Source organism: Myotis daubentonii, chromosome 17, assembly GCF_963259705.1.
Source record: "Myotis daubentonii chromosome 17, mMyoDau2.1, whole genome shotgun sequence".
Classification (NCBI taxonomy): Eukaryota; Metazoa; Chordata; class Mammalia; order Chiroptera; family Vespertilionidae; genus Myotis; species Myotis daubentonii.
This window is the reverse complement of record NC_081856.1, coordinates 22,582,407-22,605,135: the sequence shown is the minus strand read 5'-3', so window position 1 is coordinate 22,605,135 and position 22,729 is coordinate 22,582,407. Positions and strand designations below refer to the sequence as shown.

General features: G+C 40.9%; 1 protein-coding gene across 1 annotated transcript in view; it reads left to right on the top strand.

The window, feature by feature from the left end:
- Positions 1–22,729, top strand: part of CLVS1 (clavesin 1) — a 138,171-nt gene that overhangs the window by 55,103 nt on the left and 60,339 nt on the right. Inside the window, exon 3 of the mRNA XM_059673106.1 lies at positions 2,822–2,996. Coding sequence (XP_059529089.1) covers positions 2,822–2,996 — 175 coding nt within the window. The remainder of the gene's footprint in view (positions 1–2,821; positions 2,997–22,729) is intronic.

Sequence of the window (22,729 nt, the reverse complement as noted above, 5' to 3'; positions counted from 1 at the left end):
TTCTGGGATCTTGAAAATGCATAGTTTCCAGGAAGAATTTAATGTCTTGGGAATGTATACAGGTGGATTTGTGATGGGAAGAGGTGCTATCTCTCATTTATATAGGAGTTAAGTGAGATAGTGATTAAGTGATTTTCTAAAAATCTTTATAATCAATGATTTCCATCTTCACCATTCAACTAAAAGTGCTGTCTCAAAATTCTCCAAAGATTTACTTGTTACCTAATGCAATGGCACTTTTTCCTTTCTTATTCTCTTAAATCTTCATGTTGTATTTATTTGACTTGGTAATCTACCCTCTGGTATCAGGTAGTTGTTGCTGTGTAACAAACCATCCCCTAACCCAGTGGCTTAAAAAAACAATAATTGACTACTGCTCACACATTTGTGGGACAGCTGGAGTTTATGTAGGCTGGGTTCATCTGGGTGGTTCTCTTTCTTATGAAGATCTGCTAGTTTTCTGTGTTTTTCATCCTTCTCTTCAGTTGATGCTAGCTGTAGCATGCTTTTACCATGGCAATAGCAGAAGACAAGAGAACAGTTAGCAACATCTGCAATTTTTAAGAGCTAGACTCAGAATTGGCGCACTGTCTTTTCTGCTATCAGTAATATCAACTCATGTGGCTATGGGATGGAAAGTACACTCTATTGTCAAAGAGGTCAACACACAGCTAGTTGTGGATGCTCAGAAAAGTGAAGAATTTGGGTCAGTAATGTAATTTATCATATACTTATTTCTTAAAACACTCTCCCTGTTTGAACACAATACTGTCTTGAACCTCTCACCTTTTATTTCCTCAATTCTTCTTTCTTCAACCTCAGTACTGTCTGTAGGCTTTACCTAAGGCTTAGCCTTTCAGTCATGAATTTTCCCTTGTGTGTGCTCTTCTTAAGAAAGCTTATGCAGGATCAGGCTCTCAATTCCCTAATGATCATTTCTAGTTTACCACTGGCCATTCCCATATTCCATTTGGAATTGCTTCAACTCATAATCATTGGTCCCATGCTGCTGTTAAGTCAATGTTTTCTTTCCAATACAAAACCATATCTCTAAGAAGGAGTTGGGTCTTTAGATCATGTTTGATATGAATTCAAAACAAAATCCAAAGCCCTCATGAAAACTTTATCCTACATTAATAGGAATTTGACATCCCTAAAGCTTAAAAGAATATAAATGAAAGAAAACAAAAATAAGAAGAGTAGTAAAACCATTTCCTATGAGAAATGGTTAAAATTATTAATAATTTCTTTAGTCTGGAGATTATATGGGGTGTCATGACCACTACATTTAGATCATTGAAAGTGTGTGGTATGAAAGACCTGAGGTTTTTATCTTTTTAACAGAACCACACCCAATAGGTGGGTTTAAGGGAAGAAAATGTCAGCTGGATATACTGAATAAATTTTTAGTAGAAAGAACTGTACAGAAACAGAATGAGCTGATATCTTTATTTTTCACTTGTGTCACTCCTAATATGTCTTCCCCCCTCCCAATAATTTATCAAAATCCTATCTATCTTTCAAGACTTATCCCAAGCCTTCATCCCTCCATAAACTCTTCCCTGACTACTCAAATTGTATTGATCCCTTTCAATTTATCTGGCTAATCTACCCCATCCCAACTAAATTAAGGGCTCTTTGGAAGTAGAAATATAACATACTATTTTAAGAGTTCAAGTATGAAAGATAATGCTGAGCTTATAATAAGCATCCAGTAAGTTTTTACTAGTTTACTGTTTGATCATGGATTTCCTGTTTTGAAATCTGGAATCACTAGACTTGGTTAGAAGTCAAACCATATTTAAATGCCCAAGAATCGGATCACTTCACACTGATATCACAAAAGGATATGGCTTCTGGTTTTAATGATAGCCCAACGGAAGTAACATGTTTTGCCATCGAGGTTATATTTATTTTCCTACTTACTAAAAAAAAAACACCAGAAAAACAAACAAATACATTAATTAAAAGGATGCTGAATCCTCTAAGTTTGTAGTTCCAATAATGTGTTGGGAGTAGAAGAGTGAATATGCTATCATTTCTTCATGTCTGAAGATTATTTAAGATAAAAACCAACTAGTGAATGGGCATATAGGATGTGAAGGACCACATGCAACACCAGAGAACTGTCACTCTCCTTTGTATTCAGGTCTCTTGTTGTCATAGTTACCGATGGACTCAAAGCAATTTCCTTCCCGAAGCACTCCCTGTCAATGAAAATAAGCTATTCTTCACGATTTATTTTTCTCTCCTCCATGAATTGCATCTAAAAAATAGCATCAACTATATGGCTGTTTTTACATTTTTAGCAAGATTTTACAAACAAACAAAAGGAATAAGAGGTTTAATCAAAATAAGCACCTCTGATTAAGGTCTCAATGATTCATTGTTGTTCGACAATGATTCATTGAGTAGCCAGGTACTGGGACACAACTATGATTATGGCCCCCGTCCCTGCCCTGAAAGAGATCAGAACTGTGTGTGGGAATAGAGAAGCAAGGGATGCATTTCCATGAAAGACAGTCAGGGCTGTGGTATAGGCAGAGTATAGAGACCCCTGGAAACCAAGAGAGCCACGCCTCTTAAAGTTTGGGGTCCTGGTGTAGTCAGATCACAGGGAGGCTTCCGTCCTGAGTCTTGGAGCCTTTTCCTGGGAAGTTTAGCAAACGCGTTTTTGGTCACTTGGGGTACAAACCACACCGATGGTACCCTGCAGGCGGGGCTCAGGCAGCAGTGGAGTGAGGAGGCCCGAGGGCCCCCAGCAAAGTGCGATCGCCTGCTCATATTCACGCACAGCCTCTCCTCTCTGCTCTGGCTGCAGGAACTCCTTCACGGACATCCTGCGGGCCATCCTGCTGTCCCTGGAAGTCCTCATTGAAGATCCGGAGCTTCAGATCAACGGGTTCCTTTTAATCATAGACTGGAGCAATTTTTCCTTCAAACAAGCCTCCAAGCTGACACCTTCCATTCTCAGACTGGCCATCGAAGGGCTGCAGGTACGTGCAATGAAAGGACACCATGAGACTGTGTGTGACAATGTACTGTTTTCTTATTGCAATCCAAGTAATATTTGTCTTTTAGGGCGGAAAAAGAAAACATAGCATTCACCCGTGATATTCTGTGTTTTTACCTCGGCCTGAATTTACATGTCTGGGTTTGGTTTTGTTTTTTTAAATTAGACTTCATTTTCATTAATGACTCTAAATTACTGTTACCGCAGCCACAAATTACCTACTGTAGCAATTATGAATAAAGCGCGGGGATATTTAGCCTAATTCACCTGAGGGTTTACAAAAATTAAAGCTAGCAAAAATCTGCTTTATGAGCAGGTCCTACATAGAGGTGGCATGGGGGCTTTCCAGGGTTTCTAGAAGTAGCTTTGTACCCCGGAAAGACCCCCTGTGGCTGCGCTCTTCTGAGGATGCAATGTGCGGCAGTGTTTGTACTAACGTAGATCCCTTCGGTGCAAACAGCAGAAGCCATGAAACTCTACCTCCTGTGTGTGCTGACTCGGCAAACCTTCCGGGAAGGCTTTCCTGTGCCGCGTGAAGGCCAGGGTAGGCAGTCTCTGGGCTCCCTTCTACTTTTAAGGACCAGTGAGTCTATGAAAAGCGTTACCAAACTCAGAGAGGCCCTGCTGCTTAGCCTCTTGGTGACACGTTATTGCAGTTCAAAAATCAAGGTACAGTTCAGGGAGCTTCCGAATCAGCACAAATAAAACTCATGTCCCTTCTTAATTCTGTGGTAAGACTGACTCAGCGGGCCGATCCCCCTTCCCAATAAGCAGCAGTTATATGCAGCTGTGTAGAGAGTGCGCTGTTGGCTGATTCTCAGATAAAGCAGCCATTACTCATGCACTTCACAGTGCGACTAGATAACACATAGAGACACTCAGCAGTGTGGTGATAGCCACAGGGAAAGAGGAGGGGGGTGAAGAGGGAGGTGTGTAAAAGGGAGCTAAATGGGGATGGAAAGAGACTTTGCTTCGGGCAATGGGTGCACGATGCAGTGTCCAGATGATGTTTTGTTGAGTTGTACACTTGACACCTGCATGGTTTTATGAACCAGTGCCACCCCCCAATAAATTCATTTTTTTAAAAAAAATCAATAATTATTCCAGCTTCTCTAGGTGCTTTGGTTTTACTTCTAGGAATAAAATGTTATGCACCTAAGTCTCCAATGGAATCCTGAACATGCAGATGGTGCAGGTTTCAACCAATGAAAAGAAAATGAATTAACCAATAATTATTTTTTTAAAAATTTAAGGCTCAAAATCCCATTTCAATCACCCATCCTACTCTAGTGTGAGGAGTAATAAGTGGGTCTGTTTCCTAAGCTGGGGCTCATACTGTTTGACTCCCAGTATATACCTAGTGGGCCTCTGATAGACGTGTGTCTAGTGAATGGGCCTTATTTGATTGAATGGTTTCCTACTCCATGGGGAAGGGAAGTGGAGCAGGCATTTTGGATGAGGCAGAGCAACTCCCCACTGTCCCAGGAGTCTCAGTTGTCCTGGGTGGCCGCATCGTGCAGTGTATTGGGAGCACATTGTAAAAGTTGCTTTTGCATTTCCGGACTCTATGGAGTCCCTGCCTTCCCTTAAACTCCCAGTCACTGTCTCATATGTTCTCTACTATCAATCACTTGCCCTTAACTCTAACTCCCGCTCTCCCACCTCCTCTCATCTAAGCTTCTGACATGTGACCTCTCTCTCCCTAAAGCTTTTATCAAGGGGAGTTTTAAAGTAAGCTGCAAGGTTTACTTCATGCCCTATAATTATGCTGACCCTATTTGCAGGATTTTCTGTGGTAGTAGTAGTACAAGCTTCATTTAATTTTATCTTTTTTTTTTTTAAAAAAAGATAATTTATTACATGTATAAGTAGCTGTGATTCAAGTTCTCTGTACTTGTAACATTTTTTTTTCAGAAATCAAGAAGGAAAATGTCCTTTATCCAACCTTGTGTTCTAGTTTTTCTTTCTGAAAATTGTGTGGATTATATAATATGTCCCTTGCCAAATTCATTAGGCTGATGTGGGGCTTACTGAGTTAGTGCATGTGAATGTGTTTTAAAAGGTAAAACGATACCTAAGCTTATAAATTATTTTTACAAGAAGTACTAGATGACCTTTTGTGGGGCAAGGTAGGCCCTGTCTGAGCCTTCACTTATCATGTAGCAGGATATGGGATGAACTCTGCAATGTCCTATAGCTCTAGTTAGGGAGTAGGCTCTACTGGGAGAAGGGGAAATGGATGAGGCCAGGGTCACAGCAAATAAAATGGGTATCCTTCCAGCATCTCACAGAGCAGTGGCCTTGCTGGCCCCTTTATTCCCTTTTATAAAGCCAGGTACATTCACCTTGACTGTGGGAAAGACCAGGGCATCCTGGAGTCAGGCTGTCTGGATGGGGATGCAGCTTTTTCTGTGAACTCTGCCTGCCCAAGCCCTGGAGACCTGGGGACACTTAGGAGGTTCAGTCCCTCCTGCCAGGAGAAATAGCCAGTGGTCACAGGGGGTGCTGACGTGGGTGCTGTTCCTCCAATGAGGATGCGACTCGCTGTAACATTTAGCTTGTTGTCTTGGCAACTGTGAAGAAGCCCTCAGGGTCACTGCTGTGAGTAGTCAGCTCTGCTCAGCCACTGACAACTTCTCACACCAGACTACCTTCGCTTGGGTTTTGGGGACATTCAGATATCATGGTCACCCATCCACTGGCTCTCTCAGTGAACTTTCTTCATGGCAGGGATAATTTTCATCCCTGGTGCAGCCATCAACCCCTTTTGGCATTTCAAACAAGTCATAACTGGTTCTAAGCACAATTCATGCCTTTGGTCACACTGTTTGTTGTACAAGGAAAGTCCCACCCAGGCCTCCATGTGTCAGCCATGAAGATTCAAGATACATTTCGCAACACCGGCATGGGGGAAGGCATGACCAGCGGAGAAAGGGAAAGCTGTATAAAGCCAGTATCAGTGAGAGAGGAGCACTGCTCTTCCTTCCTCCTTTGGATCCTCAGAAGGACCAGAGGAGATCAGGGTGTCTGCTAAACACACGGGAGATTGTGGGGCAGGGAGATCCTATGTTGCAGTGTAGGAAGCTTGCTCTCTCTGCTATCCTGCATTTGTAAGATAGATGTAAGTAGCCTTGTTAGGAAAAATAATCAGATCACTTTTGGGCTAGGCTATCTGGTTGGGGTTTCAGCTATTTATCAGAGTTGTTTAGGATTACCTGCTGCTCAACTCTTGAAGGATTTGGGGCCCTATAATATACAGCCCCTTCTCCAATAATTAATACAATCCCTCTTGCAGAGAGAAGGGTGTGGGGAACCACTGTTCAGACAGTGAGACGTTAGAGTCATTTTTTTTTTTTTATCATTCTTGCACCCTGCATTACAATCTAGTTCCAGGAACTCCAATTTTAGCCCTGTTATCTCCATTCTTAGTTCTCAATAAGATAGTCATTCAATGAGACATTCAGTTACTAATTGTTGTAGGTTGGGTTCTCCAGGATGCAGATTCTGACACAGAGATCAACATTCAGGAAATTTATTAGGGAGTGTTCTTGGGGTCAGCATTTGTAGAAAAGAAGCCATGGAAGAATCTTTGGCAGCAGGAGAAGTTAAACTGAGGTTCAGTCATTTCCAATGAAAGCCTCAGGCATTCTGAAGCTGAGATGATCCTTCAGAGTTGTCCCTCATTGGGACCAAGGGACTGGGCCTTGCATTCCCACATTGCTCAGTCATTGTGTACAGGCTGCCCTGGGAAGTGGTCGTGAGCTTGGGTAAAGTGGCTCTCTTCAGCTTGAGTCCCCAGAGGGCACTGTTATCTAAGAACTTTCTCCTGCTAGCACCCCTAGCCTCCAGGGAATACATCCTCAGTTCTGAAGGAGGTCTGACTACATGGGGAATATTTACTGTAATAAGTAACAGATATTTGGAATATCTTTGTAATGTAACAAATCAGGATGTTTGATTTTCTTTTCTTGGCTACAAACAATTTACCCCAAAGTGAAGGTGATACTAGGTGATATAGAGCTGATGGGCACTGGGATAGCAACTTGTTGACAGTCTTCTATTTAGGTCTACCAGTTGTATTTCTATGCTTCACAAGGCTTGCATGTATTCAACTGACCTTTGATAAAGGAGCAAAAGCAATACAATGGAGCCAAGATAGTATTTTCAACAAATGGTGCTGCAGCAATGGACCTAGACACAGACCTTACGCCCTTCACAAAAATTAACTCAAAATGGATCACAGACCTAAATGTAAAATGCAAAACTATAAAACTGCTAGACGATAGCATAGGATAAAACCTATGTGACCTTGGGCATGGTGATGACTTTTTAGTTACAATACCAAAGGCAGAATCCATGAAAGAAATAATTGATAAGCTGGACTTCATTAAAATTAAACATCTCTGCTCTGCAAAAGACAATGTCAAAGAATGAGTAAAAAAAAGCCACTGACTGGGAGAAAATATTTGCAAAAGACACATCTAATAAAGGACTGTTATCCGAAATATACAAAGATCTCTTAAAAAGTCAACAGTAAAAAAACAAACAAAACATAATCACATTTTTAAAATTGACTTGAACAGATGCCTTGCCAAAGATGGCAAGTAAGGATACAAGTTGATACTTCGCATTATGTGTCATCAGGGAAATGCAAATGAAAACAATGAAATATTACGATACACCTGAACGGCCAAAATCTGGAACACTGACAATCCCAAATCCTGGCAAGGATGTAGAGCAAGAGAAACTCACATTCACTGTTGGTGGGAATGCAGAATGGTACAGCAACTTTGAAAGACAGTTTGGCAGCATCTTAGAAAACATACCTTTACCATATGATTCAGCAATCTTGCTCCTTGGTATTTACCTAGAGGAGCTAAAGATTCATGTGCACACGAATGTTTATAGCAGTTTTATTTATAATTGCCCAAAGTTTGAAGCAGCCAAAGTATCTTTCAGTAGGTGAATAGATAAACTGTGGTACATCCAGGCAATGGAATATTACTCAGCTCTGAGAAGAAAGGAGCTATCAAACCACGAAAAGAGAGGAATCTTAAATGCAAGTTGCTAAGTGAAAGAAGCCAATCTGAAAAGACCATATCAACACTAATAAAAGAGAAAAATGGTAATTGGCGTACGACGATACCCTTTTCATTGGCTAATCAGGGCTATATGCAAATTAACTGCCAAGATTGGCAGTTAACTGACAACTAAGATTGGCAGTTAACTGCCAAGATTGGCAGTTAACTGACAACTAAGATTGGCAGTTAACTGACAACTAAGATTGGCAGTTAACTGCCAACAAGATGGCGGTTAATTTGCATATGTAGGCACAATGCAGGGAGGTGAAAGGGAAAGCAGGAAGAAGCCCCCTGCCACTGACAGTGATCGGAGAATCAGGTGCCTTTTCCGCCCTGGCCAGTGATAGCAGGAAGTAGGGGTGGAGCCAGCGATGGGAGCTGGGAACGGTCGAAGCTGGCAGTCCCGGGAGCTAGGGGCCCCTTGCCTGGGCCTAAAGCGAAGCCCACGATCACGGGGCCGCTGCAGCTGTGGGTCCCTGCTGCCCGGGCCGGACGCCTCAGCCAGAGGCATCCTGCAGGGGCAGGGGCGGAGCCCGCGCGATCACGGCGCCCCCCGCTGCCACTGCAGGTCCCTGCTGCCTGGGCCGGACGCCTAGGCCAGAGGTGTCAGGCCTGGGCAAGGGGCCAATCCTGCGATTGGAGGGTGATGGGGGTCAACGCCTGAGGGCTCCCAGTATGTGAGAGGGGGCAGGCTGGGCTGAGGGACACTCCCCCTCCCCCACCCAGTGCACGAATTTCGTGCACTGGGCCCCTAGTTGTGTATAATTCCAGCAAGGTACCATTTATAAAAGGCAAAACTGCAGAGACAATTAAAAGATGAGTGGTTTCCAGGGATTGAGGGCGGGAGAGGGGGGAGCAAGGAGGGACGAATAGGTGCAGCTCAGAGGATGTATGATACAGTAATATGGATGCGTGTCATTATACATTTGCCTAAACCCATAGAATGTACAACATCAAGAGTGAACCTTAATGTAAATGATGGATTTTGGGTGATGATGATGTGTCAATGCAGGTTCATCAATTGTAACAAATGTACCCCTCTGGTGGGGGATGTTGCTAATGAGGGAAGCAATACATGTGTGGGAAAAGGGGATGTATGGGAAAACTCTGTACCTTCCCCTCAATTTTGCTATGAACCTAAAACTGCTCAAAATACCATCTTAAATTTTTAATAGGCAATTATACTGCCTCTGACAACAATTATTAAAAAAATGACATGTGCATAGGATTTTGGTTGTGCGCTTCACAGGCGTAACCAAATGAATGAGATATAAGAGTAATCATACAGAAGACTGCTTTTTAGTGGATCATCCGACTTTTATATCAAAAGATACCAGTATCAACTCATCATGAAATTCTAATATTCCTCCTTCCAGAGAAATGCTTTGAGGAAATGTCATTGTTTAGAATATTAAGCTTCCCCAGTTACATGAATATTCTATGAATATTAGTTCAAAGAATTCTAGTTAAAAATGAATTTTGAGAATGCCTAGAAGTCATTTCCTCTTCCTCTGCCATTTGATCTCTTAAATGTGGTCAATAATGCCTAAAAGAGCTGTTGTATCTCTTCATTACAACTTGTTAAATTTTAATCAAACTCAAAGTAATATTTATGCCACCAATTTAATACAGCACAGCATTAGTCTCAGTTCTGCTGGGGAATTCTGGCAGAATGAGCAACGCAACAAAGTCTTGCTCTTGAGTTTTGTAATGTTTCCAAAATCAATTTTGGGAATTATTTCGTGCAAATCATTGCAGCCTAACCATTACAACCAACACACAGCATTCATCAGTGTTCAGCCAGGCCAGATACATTCTTACAGAGCTTGCTATGATAAAATGGTTTACTTAAGAAGAGGTATAGCCTTGTACCCTGTAAGCTTTTTACAAAATATTGCACTCCTTTTAGGACCAAGGCATTTGTTAAGGGTGTAGAGAAACTGGCTTTTCACTCACCAAAGGAGATCTAAGCAGTGATTTCCCCCCCTCATTTCTGCACTCATGTTACTTAGTCTGGCCAATCACTTTATCAACTCATTGTCTTCATTCAAGGTTGACTGCATGACCATTTTTGTTGTTGTCAAATATAGTTTTATAATATTTATATCAACTTTGATTCAAACTCTCCCAACGGCTTTGAGCCAGGCTGGTGGAAAGAGCATTCCATTGCTTTTCCAACTCTTAACCCAGAGGTTGGAGGAGGTTGGGAGCAATGTTCAGAGGCTCAGCTAACTGAACCATCCATCTTCTGAGTGTCCCTTTTTATTACATCCATTTAGACCCTGTCTATTCTCTCCAGCCTCCTTCCTATATCCTAATTTTTCAATCTTTTCCCAAAACATATGATATGTTCACTCGCCCTTGGGGAATTCAAAGTGCCATATTCACTCAAAAGATTAGAACAGTAAAAAGTCTGTAAGCCGATGGCAGCATGACAGTTCCTGAGTATAAATGGATAGAGTGATTAGACATTTGAAAAGACAGGCTGGGCAGATGCCTGTCAAGTTAGTAGTACATTCACACCAAAGCAACAGTCCATAACTCAGACCGGCAGACATACTGACTCCCAGTGTATTCATTCACTCAACATAACATGTGGGCCAGGGATTCTTCTAAACCGGATTACTGCAGAGAGCAAAGCCAACCTGGCTTCCTGAAACTTACATTCCGGAATGCTATTAGGCTTAGAGTAGTCCACGAACCAGCAATATCGGCATTGCCGGGAGCTGGTTAGAAATGGCAGAATCGCAGGGCCTACTCCAGACCTACTGAATCAGAATCTGCATTTCCAGCTCTCCAAGTAATTTGTATGCACGTTGAAGTTGGAGAAGCACGGCTCTAACAGATGCTGTTACATTATAACGTGATGGACCACAACCTCAAGTGCATCAGAGTCCTCTGTAACCAGCCCACACCCCAGAATCACTGATTCCGTAGATCTGGACCAGAGGCCATGAGTTTACCCTTCAAAAATGTGCCCAGGTGCTGCTTGGTTCTGCTGGCACAGCCACACTCTGGCGTGGGTGACAGCAGAGTCCAAATATTTGTGATTCAATCCTGGTTCTGCCAATTAGAGTCCTCAACAAGCCATTTCTGTCTCTAGGCTTCAGTTTTGTCATCTGTAAATCTGTGGTGTCATAACAGTACTGCCTCAGAGGTTTATGGTGAAAATGAAATAGTACATGAAAACTGCCTGATCCATAGTCAGTGCTCCCTGACTGACAGAGTGTTATCGAAAGAATGAAAAGGCCAGCACGTATCCATAGGCTCCTGTGGCTCTAATGCACAGACTTAAGTGAAATTGCTCTCCAGTGCCCCAGTTCTGCAGGGTTGGATCCTTGAAAATTAGACCTTGCTGTCTATTCACTGGCCTTGAAGAAGGGAGCGCTTTCTCCCCACACATCTTAGTTAATGACTTGGGTGTGGATTGGTGTCACCTGCCCTGCTGTGGCGCTAGAGGTGCCCTTTCTTTCTATTCATGTGGTGGGATCGTTCTAATTATCACCCAATAGTCTACCCCCAACACCTTTGCAGTTAGGTGATTAATGGGGCCCAAATTCACCATTTTCATCCTCTAGGGCTCTTTTTAGCAGTAACATTTGTAGTGTTTCTTATTGATCCTTACAATTTTCATGTATTAAAGAATATTAAATAGGAACAGATGAAAAGAAAAAAATTATTTTTATTTTGCCAAGAAGGTTCTTAATTTATATTTTCTAAACACCCCAGGTACGCTTGAAGAACACTGTCCCTCTAGACAAACTACTTTTTCAAGCCACAAAGCTGTAATTCTGAATTTGCAATCATGCAGTATGTTATTATGGAAATAGTAGAGGAATAAAATCTCTCCTTTAATGCTCTACATTGTTAAGTATCAATTAAACTCAGGAAACTAATTAGAGCTAATGACACTCCGGTGATCCTGATGGCAGACAGTATGGCCCATTTAAAACAGTTCCAATTAAGTAGGTCTGTCTCCGGCATACTTTTGATAGATAGTTTCCCTGGACTCCCATGCATTGCAGACCTAGCCCATGCTTTGATTCATCCATTCAAGTAACCGTTCCTAACTAAGCTTTTCCTTTGAGTTGGTCACAAGCGTAGACAGATGCAGCCCCTGCTCTCAAGTGGTCACAGTCCAGAGCAGAGGCAGACCTATGATGAGAATGAGGTAGCACGTGCAGAAAGAGAGAGAGGCATCAGGTTCATAAAATCCCAGTCTAGGCAAGCATTGTTAGGAATGGCATCCTGAGCAAGGTCGCACCTGATCCTTAGCAGATTCATGCAGAATAGCCAAGTGAAAGCAGGACGAGAGACATGTCAGGAAGAGAATGTAATAGGGGCAAAAACACAGGCAAAGCATAGCTCCAGGAGAGGGATGAAGTCATTTCATATTCATGGAGTGCAGAAGGGCCCGGTAAGGAGCTGGTGTGTCCCTGTGTCATGGTAAGGAGCATGGTCTTTCCCTGCAGACATTAAAAGCCACTGAACGTGTTGAGGCAGAATGGCAACACAGATTTCTGTTTCACATGGGATTAATTTGGTGAGAGTGAGTAGGGGAAAGTCAAAGGCAAGGCAGCCAATTAAAAGACAACTGCAATAATTCAAGTAAAGAACTTGTATGCATATGTGCATAACCCAAGGACACAGACAATAGTGTGGGTGAAGGCTTGGGCGGGGAGGGTATTGGGTGGAGAGAGTTAATGGGGGGGGGGCATCTCTAATACTTTCAACAATAAAGATAAATTTAAAAAATAAATAATGAGTCTAAACTAGAAGCGATGGAGGGATTTAATAACTACATAGGCAGGAAAATAAGGCATTACTTGGTGCTTGGATACTTGGGAGAGGGAAGTGATGGAGGAGGAGTCAAGGAAGAAGCTAAGGCGGGCAGCTGGGGAGAGGGTGGGTGTTGGTGCCAACCTATGAGATGGTGCAGTGGGGAGCAGGCAGGTATGGAGAGATAATGAACATTGTGAGTGTTGGACATGGTGAGTTTAAGATTCTGTGGTGTATTTTAGTTGGTTACATTAAGTTTGAGCCAAGGATAGCCGTCTAATGTGAATTTATTGAGTTGGTGGTATTTGAAGTCACAGGAAAAGAGAAAAATGTGGAGTGAGGAAGAGTGAGTGTGAAAAGAACCCAAGTGAAGAGCAACATAAAGGAACAAGTTAGATGAAGAGAAGCCCGCAAAATAGAAAGGGAGGCATTGAAGTAGGGGGATAAGAAGAATCAGAAGCTGGTCTCCTGACAGAAACCAGCAAGTCAGGGCTTCATGGAGGGAAAATGTCGCATTGTCTCAATGGGGATGGCATCTAGAGAACTCTAGTTTGAAGAAGGAGGTGGGGAAAGGGACATTACCAAGAAATATGTTCCACAGACCACAGTGGGTGGGAGGATGAAGGAAACTGGAGGAAAGAGAACAAGAGGGTAGTGGAAGAAGTATTTTATCTTCTCCATCAGACAAGATTTCCAGTGGAGGAATATAGTAAGAGCCTTCACACCACCATGAAAAGAGCAGTCATTTTTTTTTTAAGATTTTTAAAATTGATTTTTAGAGATGGAGAAAGGGAGAGGGAGAGAAACATCAATGTGAGAGCAGAACATCGATAGGCTGCCTCCTACATGCCCCCTACTGGGGATCAAGCCAACAGCCTGGCATGTGCCTTGACTGGGCATCGAACTGTGACCTCCTAGTTCATAGGTCAATGCTCAACCGCTGAGTCATGCCAGCCGGGCATATGGTGTCTTATTTGATCCTCCCAACAGTAGTGTTAACAAGCAGAACAGGTGACAAAGCATCAGTTCAAAATAAAAACATGAAAAAGACTGAAATGATCATGAAACATTCCGAATGAGATTTCACTTGCCTCGGAGGCCAGCTAAGGACCCAGAACTTTTAGTTGTGTCTCACCAAGAGAGGAGGTGGACTTTGTGAGAATAAATAGGTGATAGTCTCCTTTTCACCAAAGGAAAGCATTCGTTGCTAAGAAACCAAAAAGAAGTGTTAACCTCTTTTAATCCAAAGAAAAAAATTTCAAAGTGTGGGTTCTTATTTTTATATTTAGAAGGACCTAATTTTAACATAAGAACCTTTTTACTGAAGTGTAATATACATTCAGAGAATGACCCAAATCATAAGTGTGCAGCCAAGTGAATTTTCAGAAAGTGAAAGCATTTAGGTAACCAAACTCAGATCAAGAGAAAGAACACTGCAGTTTACCCAGAGGCCTCTCTTTCCCCCTCCCAGAAACTGACTCCCAAAGGTAGCTACTATCCTGACTTTACACACCAATTAGTCTTACCAGAGTACAGTTTGATTTATGAAAGAAAATGAAGTGACTTACCCCCTGTTCAGGTGTTACTGAGTTAATCATTTTTTGTGGTATAACACTTGGTATACTACTTGTTCAAAGTCCTAAAACAATTAGTGTCTATATCTGGCATTTATTAAATACAATTATTATTAGGAAATTTTGAAGTTAGGAAATGCAGTTGTACATTGTCTTTGTGGAATTTAATTATCTCCCAATTGTATCACCTAGAATATAGAACATGTGGCATCAATTAAGTGTGACAAAATTGCTGCATTAAGCTTATATACTTTATTCTTAAGAGAACCCCTTAAATTTTCCCTTAGAGCCCATTTATTCTCACTTGACACATAATTCTTGTTGATTTAATTTCCAAGCTCACCACATATTAAAAGTCTGTAAGGAGAATTTGGTGCAGGGGCTAAGCCACATTCGCATATAAACTATATGAAGACATAATGGCTGTTGGAAAGGGAGGAAACAATATAAGATAACTTATACCCCTAAAACTAGGAAATACCATGATTGAGTCCAATTAGCATAGAAGTGACTGTACCAACACTCTGAGAGCATCACTAACCAACAAGCCAGCTGTGATGTGCCCAGCTGGGACCTGAGCTATGTGAAAGAGTCTCAGTCACGTTCAATAGGCATTATTGAAGACTCCTTGAGAACATGTAAAATAGTAGAGTTTCATCTAAAATAGTTTTACTGTGATATAGAAAATTTTACAGCATAGGAGACAAATCCTTAGTCACTTGTATAACTTAGGAATTACAGAAATTATTAATTATTTGAGAGTTCTACAGATGTTTTATTAAATCATGGAAAGAGTTTCCACATTGCCAAGACAGAGCCCTTTAAGGCTAGTCTTTTAGATTCCCTGACATGGAAGAGCAGTAGATGCTCTAAGCACCTCTAGCTGTTGAAATCTGTAACATTCTCTAACCTCAACTTCCATTCCCTAAACCCCACGCTTGGGGGTTCAGTATAGAAAAATTAATTCTGGTAATACTGGTAAATAAATATAAGAAATGAAAATTATTCACAACCCTACTCAGAAATAAATATTTTAAACCTAGACATCTGCTCTTTTCACTTTACAGTACACAGTGAACAGTATTCTAGTTCTTTAAATATTTTACCTCAACATCATTTATTGTAACCGCATAGTATTCCATTGTTTAATTGTATTATAATATATTAACCAATGCCAACTATTGAATGTTTAGGCTGTTCTCAATTTTTCCCATATTATGTAAAATGCTGACATGAATGAATGAATGAATGTACCCCTAGCTAAATTTTTTGTCACGTGACTTACTTCCTTGGAATTAATTTCTAGAGGTGAAATGTATCTTGAAGGTGCTCTACAGAAGGGATATACTTTAATGTTCACCAGCAATGTACTAGAGGGTCAGCTTTGAACCAAAATCAATATTGGGTTGATTAAAAATAAGTCTTGATGTACTTGTAACTTCCCCACAATGCTTCTACATGGTCCCTATTTGTTTTAGTTTGCTCTGATTACTTTGATTATTAGTGAGGTGGAACATTTTTATATATTTATTAGGCACTTGTATTCTCTTTTCTGTTTATGTCATGTTAATATACTTCATCCATTTTTCCATTGAGGTTTTTAAATATTGTTTTATTACTGATTTGTAAGATTTTTATTACTTAAGGAAATTGAACTTTCATCACGTCACAAACATTTTTTCATAATTTGCTTATATAATGAGTAGTGTTTATTTTTGCTGTTCCTGTTTAAAGCAGTTTAAGAGTTTATAGGATCAAGTTTGTTGAACTACATTTTCTAAGACTTAAAAACTTTTTCTCCTGCAAAGCTTTTATAGAAAAGGCCTGTGGCCGTCATGCCATAACGCTGTCATGAGCAAACAAGCAGTGGCTCTCACGGTGGGTGGGGTGGGGCGCGAGCTACTAGCAGAGGAGAGCTATGAGCTGCAGAGAGCTATAAGTGGCGGAGGGCAGGGAGCAAGCTATGAGTGGCGATGGGCGGGGCGGCCAGCTGAGGCAGGCAAGTGGCAGTGAGCTACTCATGCACGATTTTGTGTGCACTGGGCCTCTAGTATTATATGTAATTCATGAGTATATTTTTCTAGACTTGAGGTTTTTTTTAATTTAACAAAATTTACATTTGAAAAAATGTGAGGAAGGGGTCAAACTTGATTTTTCTTTACGTATTTTAATTAGTCCTAATACCATTTTAGGAGGTGGATAAATCAGTGCAGAAGAAACATTAATGTGAGTTGTGACAGAGTTAGTCAGTCATTGAATGCTTTCTGTAAGAAATTTGTGCCAATTTTTTATAAATATGAGTAGTAATATGAATTGGCAAGGGATGGGGAGATGGGATTCACCTCAATTCAACAACTATGTAGTCCACCTACCATGTGCTGGAGTTCTAAGCAGGCATTGATGGAGGGACCAGCTGGTCATGCCCCCAGGACAGGATGAAGATTAACTTGGTATTTCTTCGAGGCCACGTGGGAGGACAAGAAAAATGAGATGGGTTCAGCCAGGTACAGGGCAGTTATTGGGCACAAAAGCTGGACTGAAGAGCTTGGAAAACACCTTTATCTCCTAAGGAATTCTAAAATATATACTTATAAAGACAATTTCTCCTGCTTTAGTAATAATCCAGTAGAATTTAGTCATTAGAAGATATTTAATGGAGGGTATTAACAATGTGAAAAAAAAAAACTTAAAAGATTAAGCTAATGCCAGCTCAACTGGAATGCCATTAATTGAAAGGAATAATCCCTAATGCCTTAATCTGTAGACTCATTAAGGATTTGAAAGAAATTATGAATAACTTGTTTCATTAACTAAATGAGGTTTTAATTAAGATCTTCTTGGCAAAACAAGAGTACAGGGCAACATTAAAGTGGATTTTAAGACATTGGAAGGGCAAACTCGGTTCTGAAAGAGATTTAGAAAAGAAAGAACCTGCCGAAACCGGTTTGGCTCAGTGGATAGAGCGTCGGCCTGCGGACTGAAAGGTCCCAGGTTCGATTCCGGTCAAGGGCATGTACCTGGGTTGTGGGCATATCCACAGTAGGAGATGTGCAGGAGGCAGCTGATCGATGTTTCTCTCTCATCGATGTTTCTAACTCTCTATCTCTCTCCCTTCCTCTCTGTAAAAAATCAATAAAATTTATTTTAAAAAAAAGAAAGAAAAGAAAGAACCTGACTCCGAAGCTATAAAAGAAATGGCATATTGATAGACCTACGCCCGAGAACATTCTGGAATACTTTTCTCTGGTCAGAGCATGTTCTCGTTGAGTACTTTGGCACAAAGTTCCATTTCTTTATTGTCCTTGTGTGTTTTTCCTTAATATTCACAATTTTTTAAAAAGTGAGTGACTTATTACAACACTTTCTATAAGTGTTATATAGTAAGTTTGTTAACTCCAAGTATAATAGATACAGAGAAAAGAATCAACTCTAAGCATAAACCTAATATTCAATATTTATGAGCTACCATAAGCTGCCTTACTCATCTGAGTTTATTTATCAGTGCTGCCCAATGCTAAATTTTAAATTTAAAAGAGAACTTGTGGATGGTATAAATCAGTGGGTTTCAAACTTTAGCATGTGTCAGTCCACAGGGATAATTTAAACATTAGAAAGATTGCCCATCCACAGGGTTTCTGACTCCACAGGTCTGGGTGGGATCTCAGGATCTGCAGTTCAGTCACGTTCACAAATGATGCTGATGTTGCTGATCCAGGAACTCCTCTTTGAGAGTCACTCATTACTAGACCACCTTCCTGTATAAATAGTAATTCAAGAATCAAAATGATTTGCTCGATGTCATAAAACTAGTTAGTGACACAATTAGACACTTCATTGTAAACTTCAGGGGCACATTTTGAGATTAGATTTTTGTAACTCTAAACCTGCAAATAAACACCATAAAGGTAAATTAGATATTCTAGTGCCTGCGGGATATAAATGGGGGGAGGAGGAGAGAATAATAAAAAACAAAAAGGCGTGAACAAAAAATAAAGTGTTGAAATCTAGGGTTTCCACGGAACTTATCTCAATCCCTGGAAATAATGCTCTCTGTGACTTGTCTCAGTTGCTTTAATGTTCTATGAATAATGCTTCCTAGGGACCCTCATCCCTCATCTCTGCCACCCTTCACTCTACCACCAATTATTATACAGTGGAGCCTTGACTTACGAGTTTAATTCATTCCGAGACCGAGCTCGTTAAGGAACTCATTAAGGAGCTCATTAACTCAAATTACTCTAACGACTCAATGCAAAAAAATCAGCCGACAGACAGTTGGTATCTCAAAAAACTCGTTAGTCGGGACACTTGTAAGTCAAGGCCCCACTGTACATTCTATTTAAAAAATATAGAACTTACATTAAGTAATCAACCATGTTCATGTGTAAAAGAAGTAAATGTTGCAGCCTGTGATCACAACAAAACCAAGTTTCATCAAATTGTCAATTCTCATACGTAAGATTGAGTAAGACATCAAAGAACAGCAATAATTAAATGTCAAAATGGGCAGTACAGACAGTAGCTGTTCAGTGGAGGGAAAGACTCATTCAGTGAACAATTATTGACCATGTGCTAGCAATATGCCAGGTGAGTATGTAATGTTGAATAATTCAGAATCTGTGTGCTCAAAGAATTTATAGTCTACTAAAGAAGTAGTGCAAGTTAACATATAACTTATTCATTCAGAAAATACTGTTAAAACCCATCATAGATAGTATCCTAGGGGTGCGCATGAACACAGTAATGAATAAAAAAAGACTAAAATATCTGCCCAGGTAGAGGCGAGAGGTAGGCAATAAACAAATAGATAAATTATATAGTGTGTTAAAAAATAAGTACTATGGAAAAGAAAAAAAAAACAGATTAGGGCCATTAGGACTGCTGGAGCATGGATGAGAATGGGTTGCACTTTAAAGTAGGGTTATTATTGTCAAATTGATGGTTGACAGATGGAAGAGGGTTTGGGGGCTGGGTGAAAAATTGAAGGGATTAAGAAGTACAAATTGCCAGTTATGAAAATGGTCATGGGGATGTAAAGTACAGGCTAGGGGATATAGTCAGTAATATTGCAATAACTATGTATGGTGACAGATGGGTACTAGATTTATCAGGGTAGCCATTTCACTATTTATCTAAATGTTTAGTCACTATGTTGTAGATCTAAAACTAATATAATTTTGTATGTCAACTGTAAATGAAAAATAACAAATAATGTAGAGTTATTGTGATTAGCTTTATTGAGAAGGTGACATTGGAGCTAAAATTTAAAGGGGGTGAGGTTGTTGACCATACAGCTGTTGCAGGAAGAATGTTCTAGGTGACGGGAACAATTAATCTAATGTCCTGAGGTGAGTGTGCTGGGAATATTCTAGTTCTGAAGTTAAGTGACTGGGAGCAGTTATAGGAGATGAGGTTGGAGAGGTTGGAGTATTCTGTTGGGCCTTGGAAAGAGGTTGGTCTTCGTAAAATGGAGAACAGTTGGAGGGCTTTGAGCAGGAGAGTGGTGCAATGAAATTTACATTTTAAACAGATTCCTCTGGCTGCTTGTGAAGAATAGAGTTGAGATACTATTAAGAGCAGATACAGGGAAACCATTGGCATAATTTAGACTTGAGATTATTCTTGTGGCTGAGATCAGAGTGGAAATAGTGCTGGTGGTGAGAAGATACCAGATTCTGAATATATTTAAGAATTAGAGCCAAAACCGGTTTGGCTCAGTGGATAGAGGGTCGGCCTGCGGACTGAAGGGTCCCAGGTTCGATTCCGGTCAAGGGCATGTACCTGGGTTGCGGGCACATCCCCAGTAGGAGATGTGCAGGAGGCAGCTGATCGATGTTTCTCTCTCATCGATGTTTCTAACTCTCTTTCTCTCTCCCTTCCTCTCTGTAAAAAATCAATTATATATATATAAAGAATTAGAGCCAATCCTGGATATGTGATTTTTTGAAATAGAGAGGAGTCAACGACAAATTAGGGATTTTTGTAGGAGAATGGGGAAGGGTGGGGAGGAAGAAAAAGACTTTATATAAAATCAATTGGTGATGGGGTCAGGAGATCAGGAATTCAGTTTTGCACATGGGAAATGTGAAATCTTACAAGGGGCACTATCACATCGGTAGTTAATATATAAGTACAGAAGCAGAGGCTAGTACAAGATCCTATGGGAACATGTGGGAAGGGCCCCCACAGGGAGTTTCCTGAGGAAATGACGAGTGCTGCCTATAGGAAGGAAGCTGATGTGATCAAGCAAGCTTCTGGAAGTGGAGTGGTCGTTAAGCAGCAGGAAAATTTCTCTACGGATAGAGAAATAAGAGATCTCCAGACATAGGCAACATCTAAGCAAGATCCTTGGAACAGCAGCCATCATGGGGAGAGTGTGAGAGTGAGCAGGGAGCCCTGCCTGGGCTGAGAAGTCCTTGCTGGAGATACCAGGGCATAAACATGGGCCCGTGACTTGGGGCCAGATTTGGAGACCCCTTGAAGGTAGGCGCCTTCCCTAGCAGCCATCCTGGCCCTGGGTCAGGTCCCGGCTCCCTCCCAAGCCCTTCTCAGCCAGTGTTCACACGTCTGTCTCAGCACCCTCCCAGGTTTTCTGAGAGCCCATTCACTTCTCTTTCAGCCTTCTTCGATTACACATTCTTTGGGAGCAAAGACCTTATATTTTGATTTTTTAAAAATCTACCACAATGATTCATTAGTGAGATTTTAATAAATATTTGTTCGAAGAATAAACTCTATTTGATGCATACATCTCCTGTCTACATTTTCATTCCAATGCCTATGGGGGTTTTTCATTAAAAGGATCCTCGTCTTTATGGAACAGGTGAAAGCTCCGTTATAATTAGCCTCCCTTATAAGAGCACACTAGAAAGGTTTCGGAGAACAGGATTTTTCAAAATAGCAACTACCAAGTGACAGAGATCACAATACCCCTCAAGCTACCGGGGAGAAACGTTTGGGAACTTGACGGTAGAGAGCAGATGAGTGTGTTATGAATTAATTAGAGGAAAATGGCTGGCGGATTTTGCAGCAAGAGCGTTTGTCTGAGCTAGTTGCATACCTTATAAGGATGAAAGAACCCAGGAGCTCATTTAGGTAATAAGAACTTTGGCATTTGACACTTATCCCTTCAGAGACCTGTCAGCAGAGCCCTGGGTTCAGCCTGCACACAAGATCCCCTGAGATGACAGCCATCCTTTGGAGGAGAGGAGATTCAATGTCAAGCTCAATTACTAGGTAAAAGCATGGGGCGGGCAGCCCTATGTGGCTTAAAACCAACCAGTTGCCACTGATCCAGGGCTTGGCCCCCAGAACCACATCGGGTCTCTGCTCTACATGAGCTAAAGGGAAATTGCTGCTGCTTACATTGCCCATTGGGCTTGAATGTTACAAAGAACTCCGGAGGGTCAGTAAATTCATGCACTGATTCCTTTTCAGATATTTCTGTATTAATTACGGTACTAGCCATGGCTCTTGTCCTGACTCTTCTGACTTTAAAATGCTATTGCTTGTTTTCCTTGAAACGACAGGGTCGCTTTGTTCATTTTGGAGAAAGCTTCTGCCAGAAACCCAAATCTGAATACCCATGTTTGCCTTTCAGTCATTCATGTAAGAAGCAGCTAGTGCACTGCCAAGTCAAACAATGGCACAAGGACATTTCCTTCGAGACACCTGGTCCTACCTCAGTGTGTGCTCAGATGTACTTCCCATTTCCCCACACAGAATATTACTAGTAAAACGCTGTATATTTAAGATTTAAAAACATTAAATTTAATGCCCCAGATTTAATAACATTACTAGTTAAAGTAGAACCAACATAATTTTTATTCCTGGGGCATGGTAGTGTGAGAGACAAGGAGTTCTCATATAGTTTGGTGCCACTGCCTTTGTTCATGTTCCATGTTTGGTGCAAATGACAACATAGTGAAAAAGGCAAACAATCTTATTATTATGAAAATAGTTTTGATCTTGTGGCCACCCAAAAACGATCTCAGGGATCCCTGCAGGATTGTGGACTACAATTTAAGAACTGCTACTGTATATAAATCCTTTCATTTCAATTACCTTGAAATTACTGGGTCAAAGTCTATACATATTTTAAGGTGTCTGATACACATTAACACATTGCCATTCAGACATGACACACCAATTTGAGCTTCCCTCTGTAATGTATGGAAGTCCATTTTACCAAGCAAAGTCTCTACAGAATTCAAGCTCCTCATTATGTCCTGTTCATAGATAAGATAGAGTCCAAATTGTAATTCATGGTTCTGTTTTGTCTG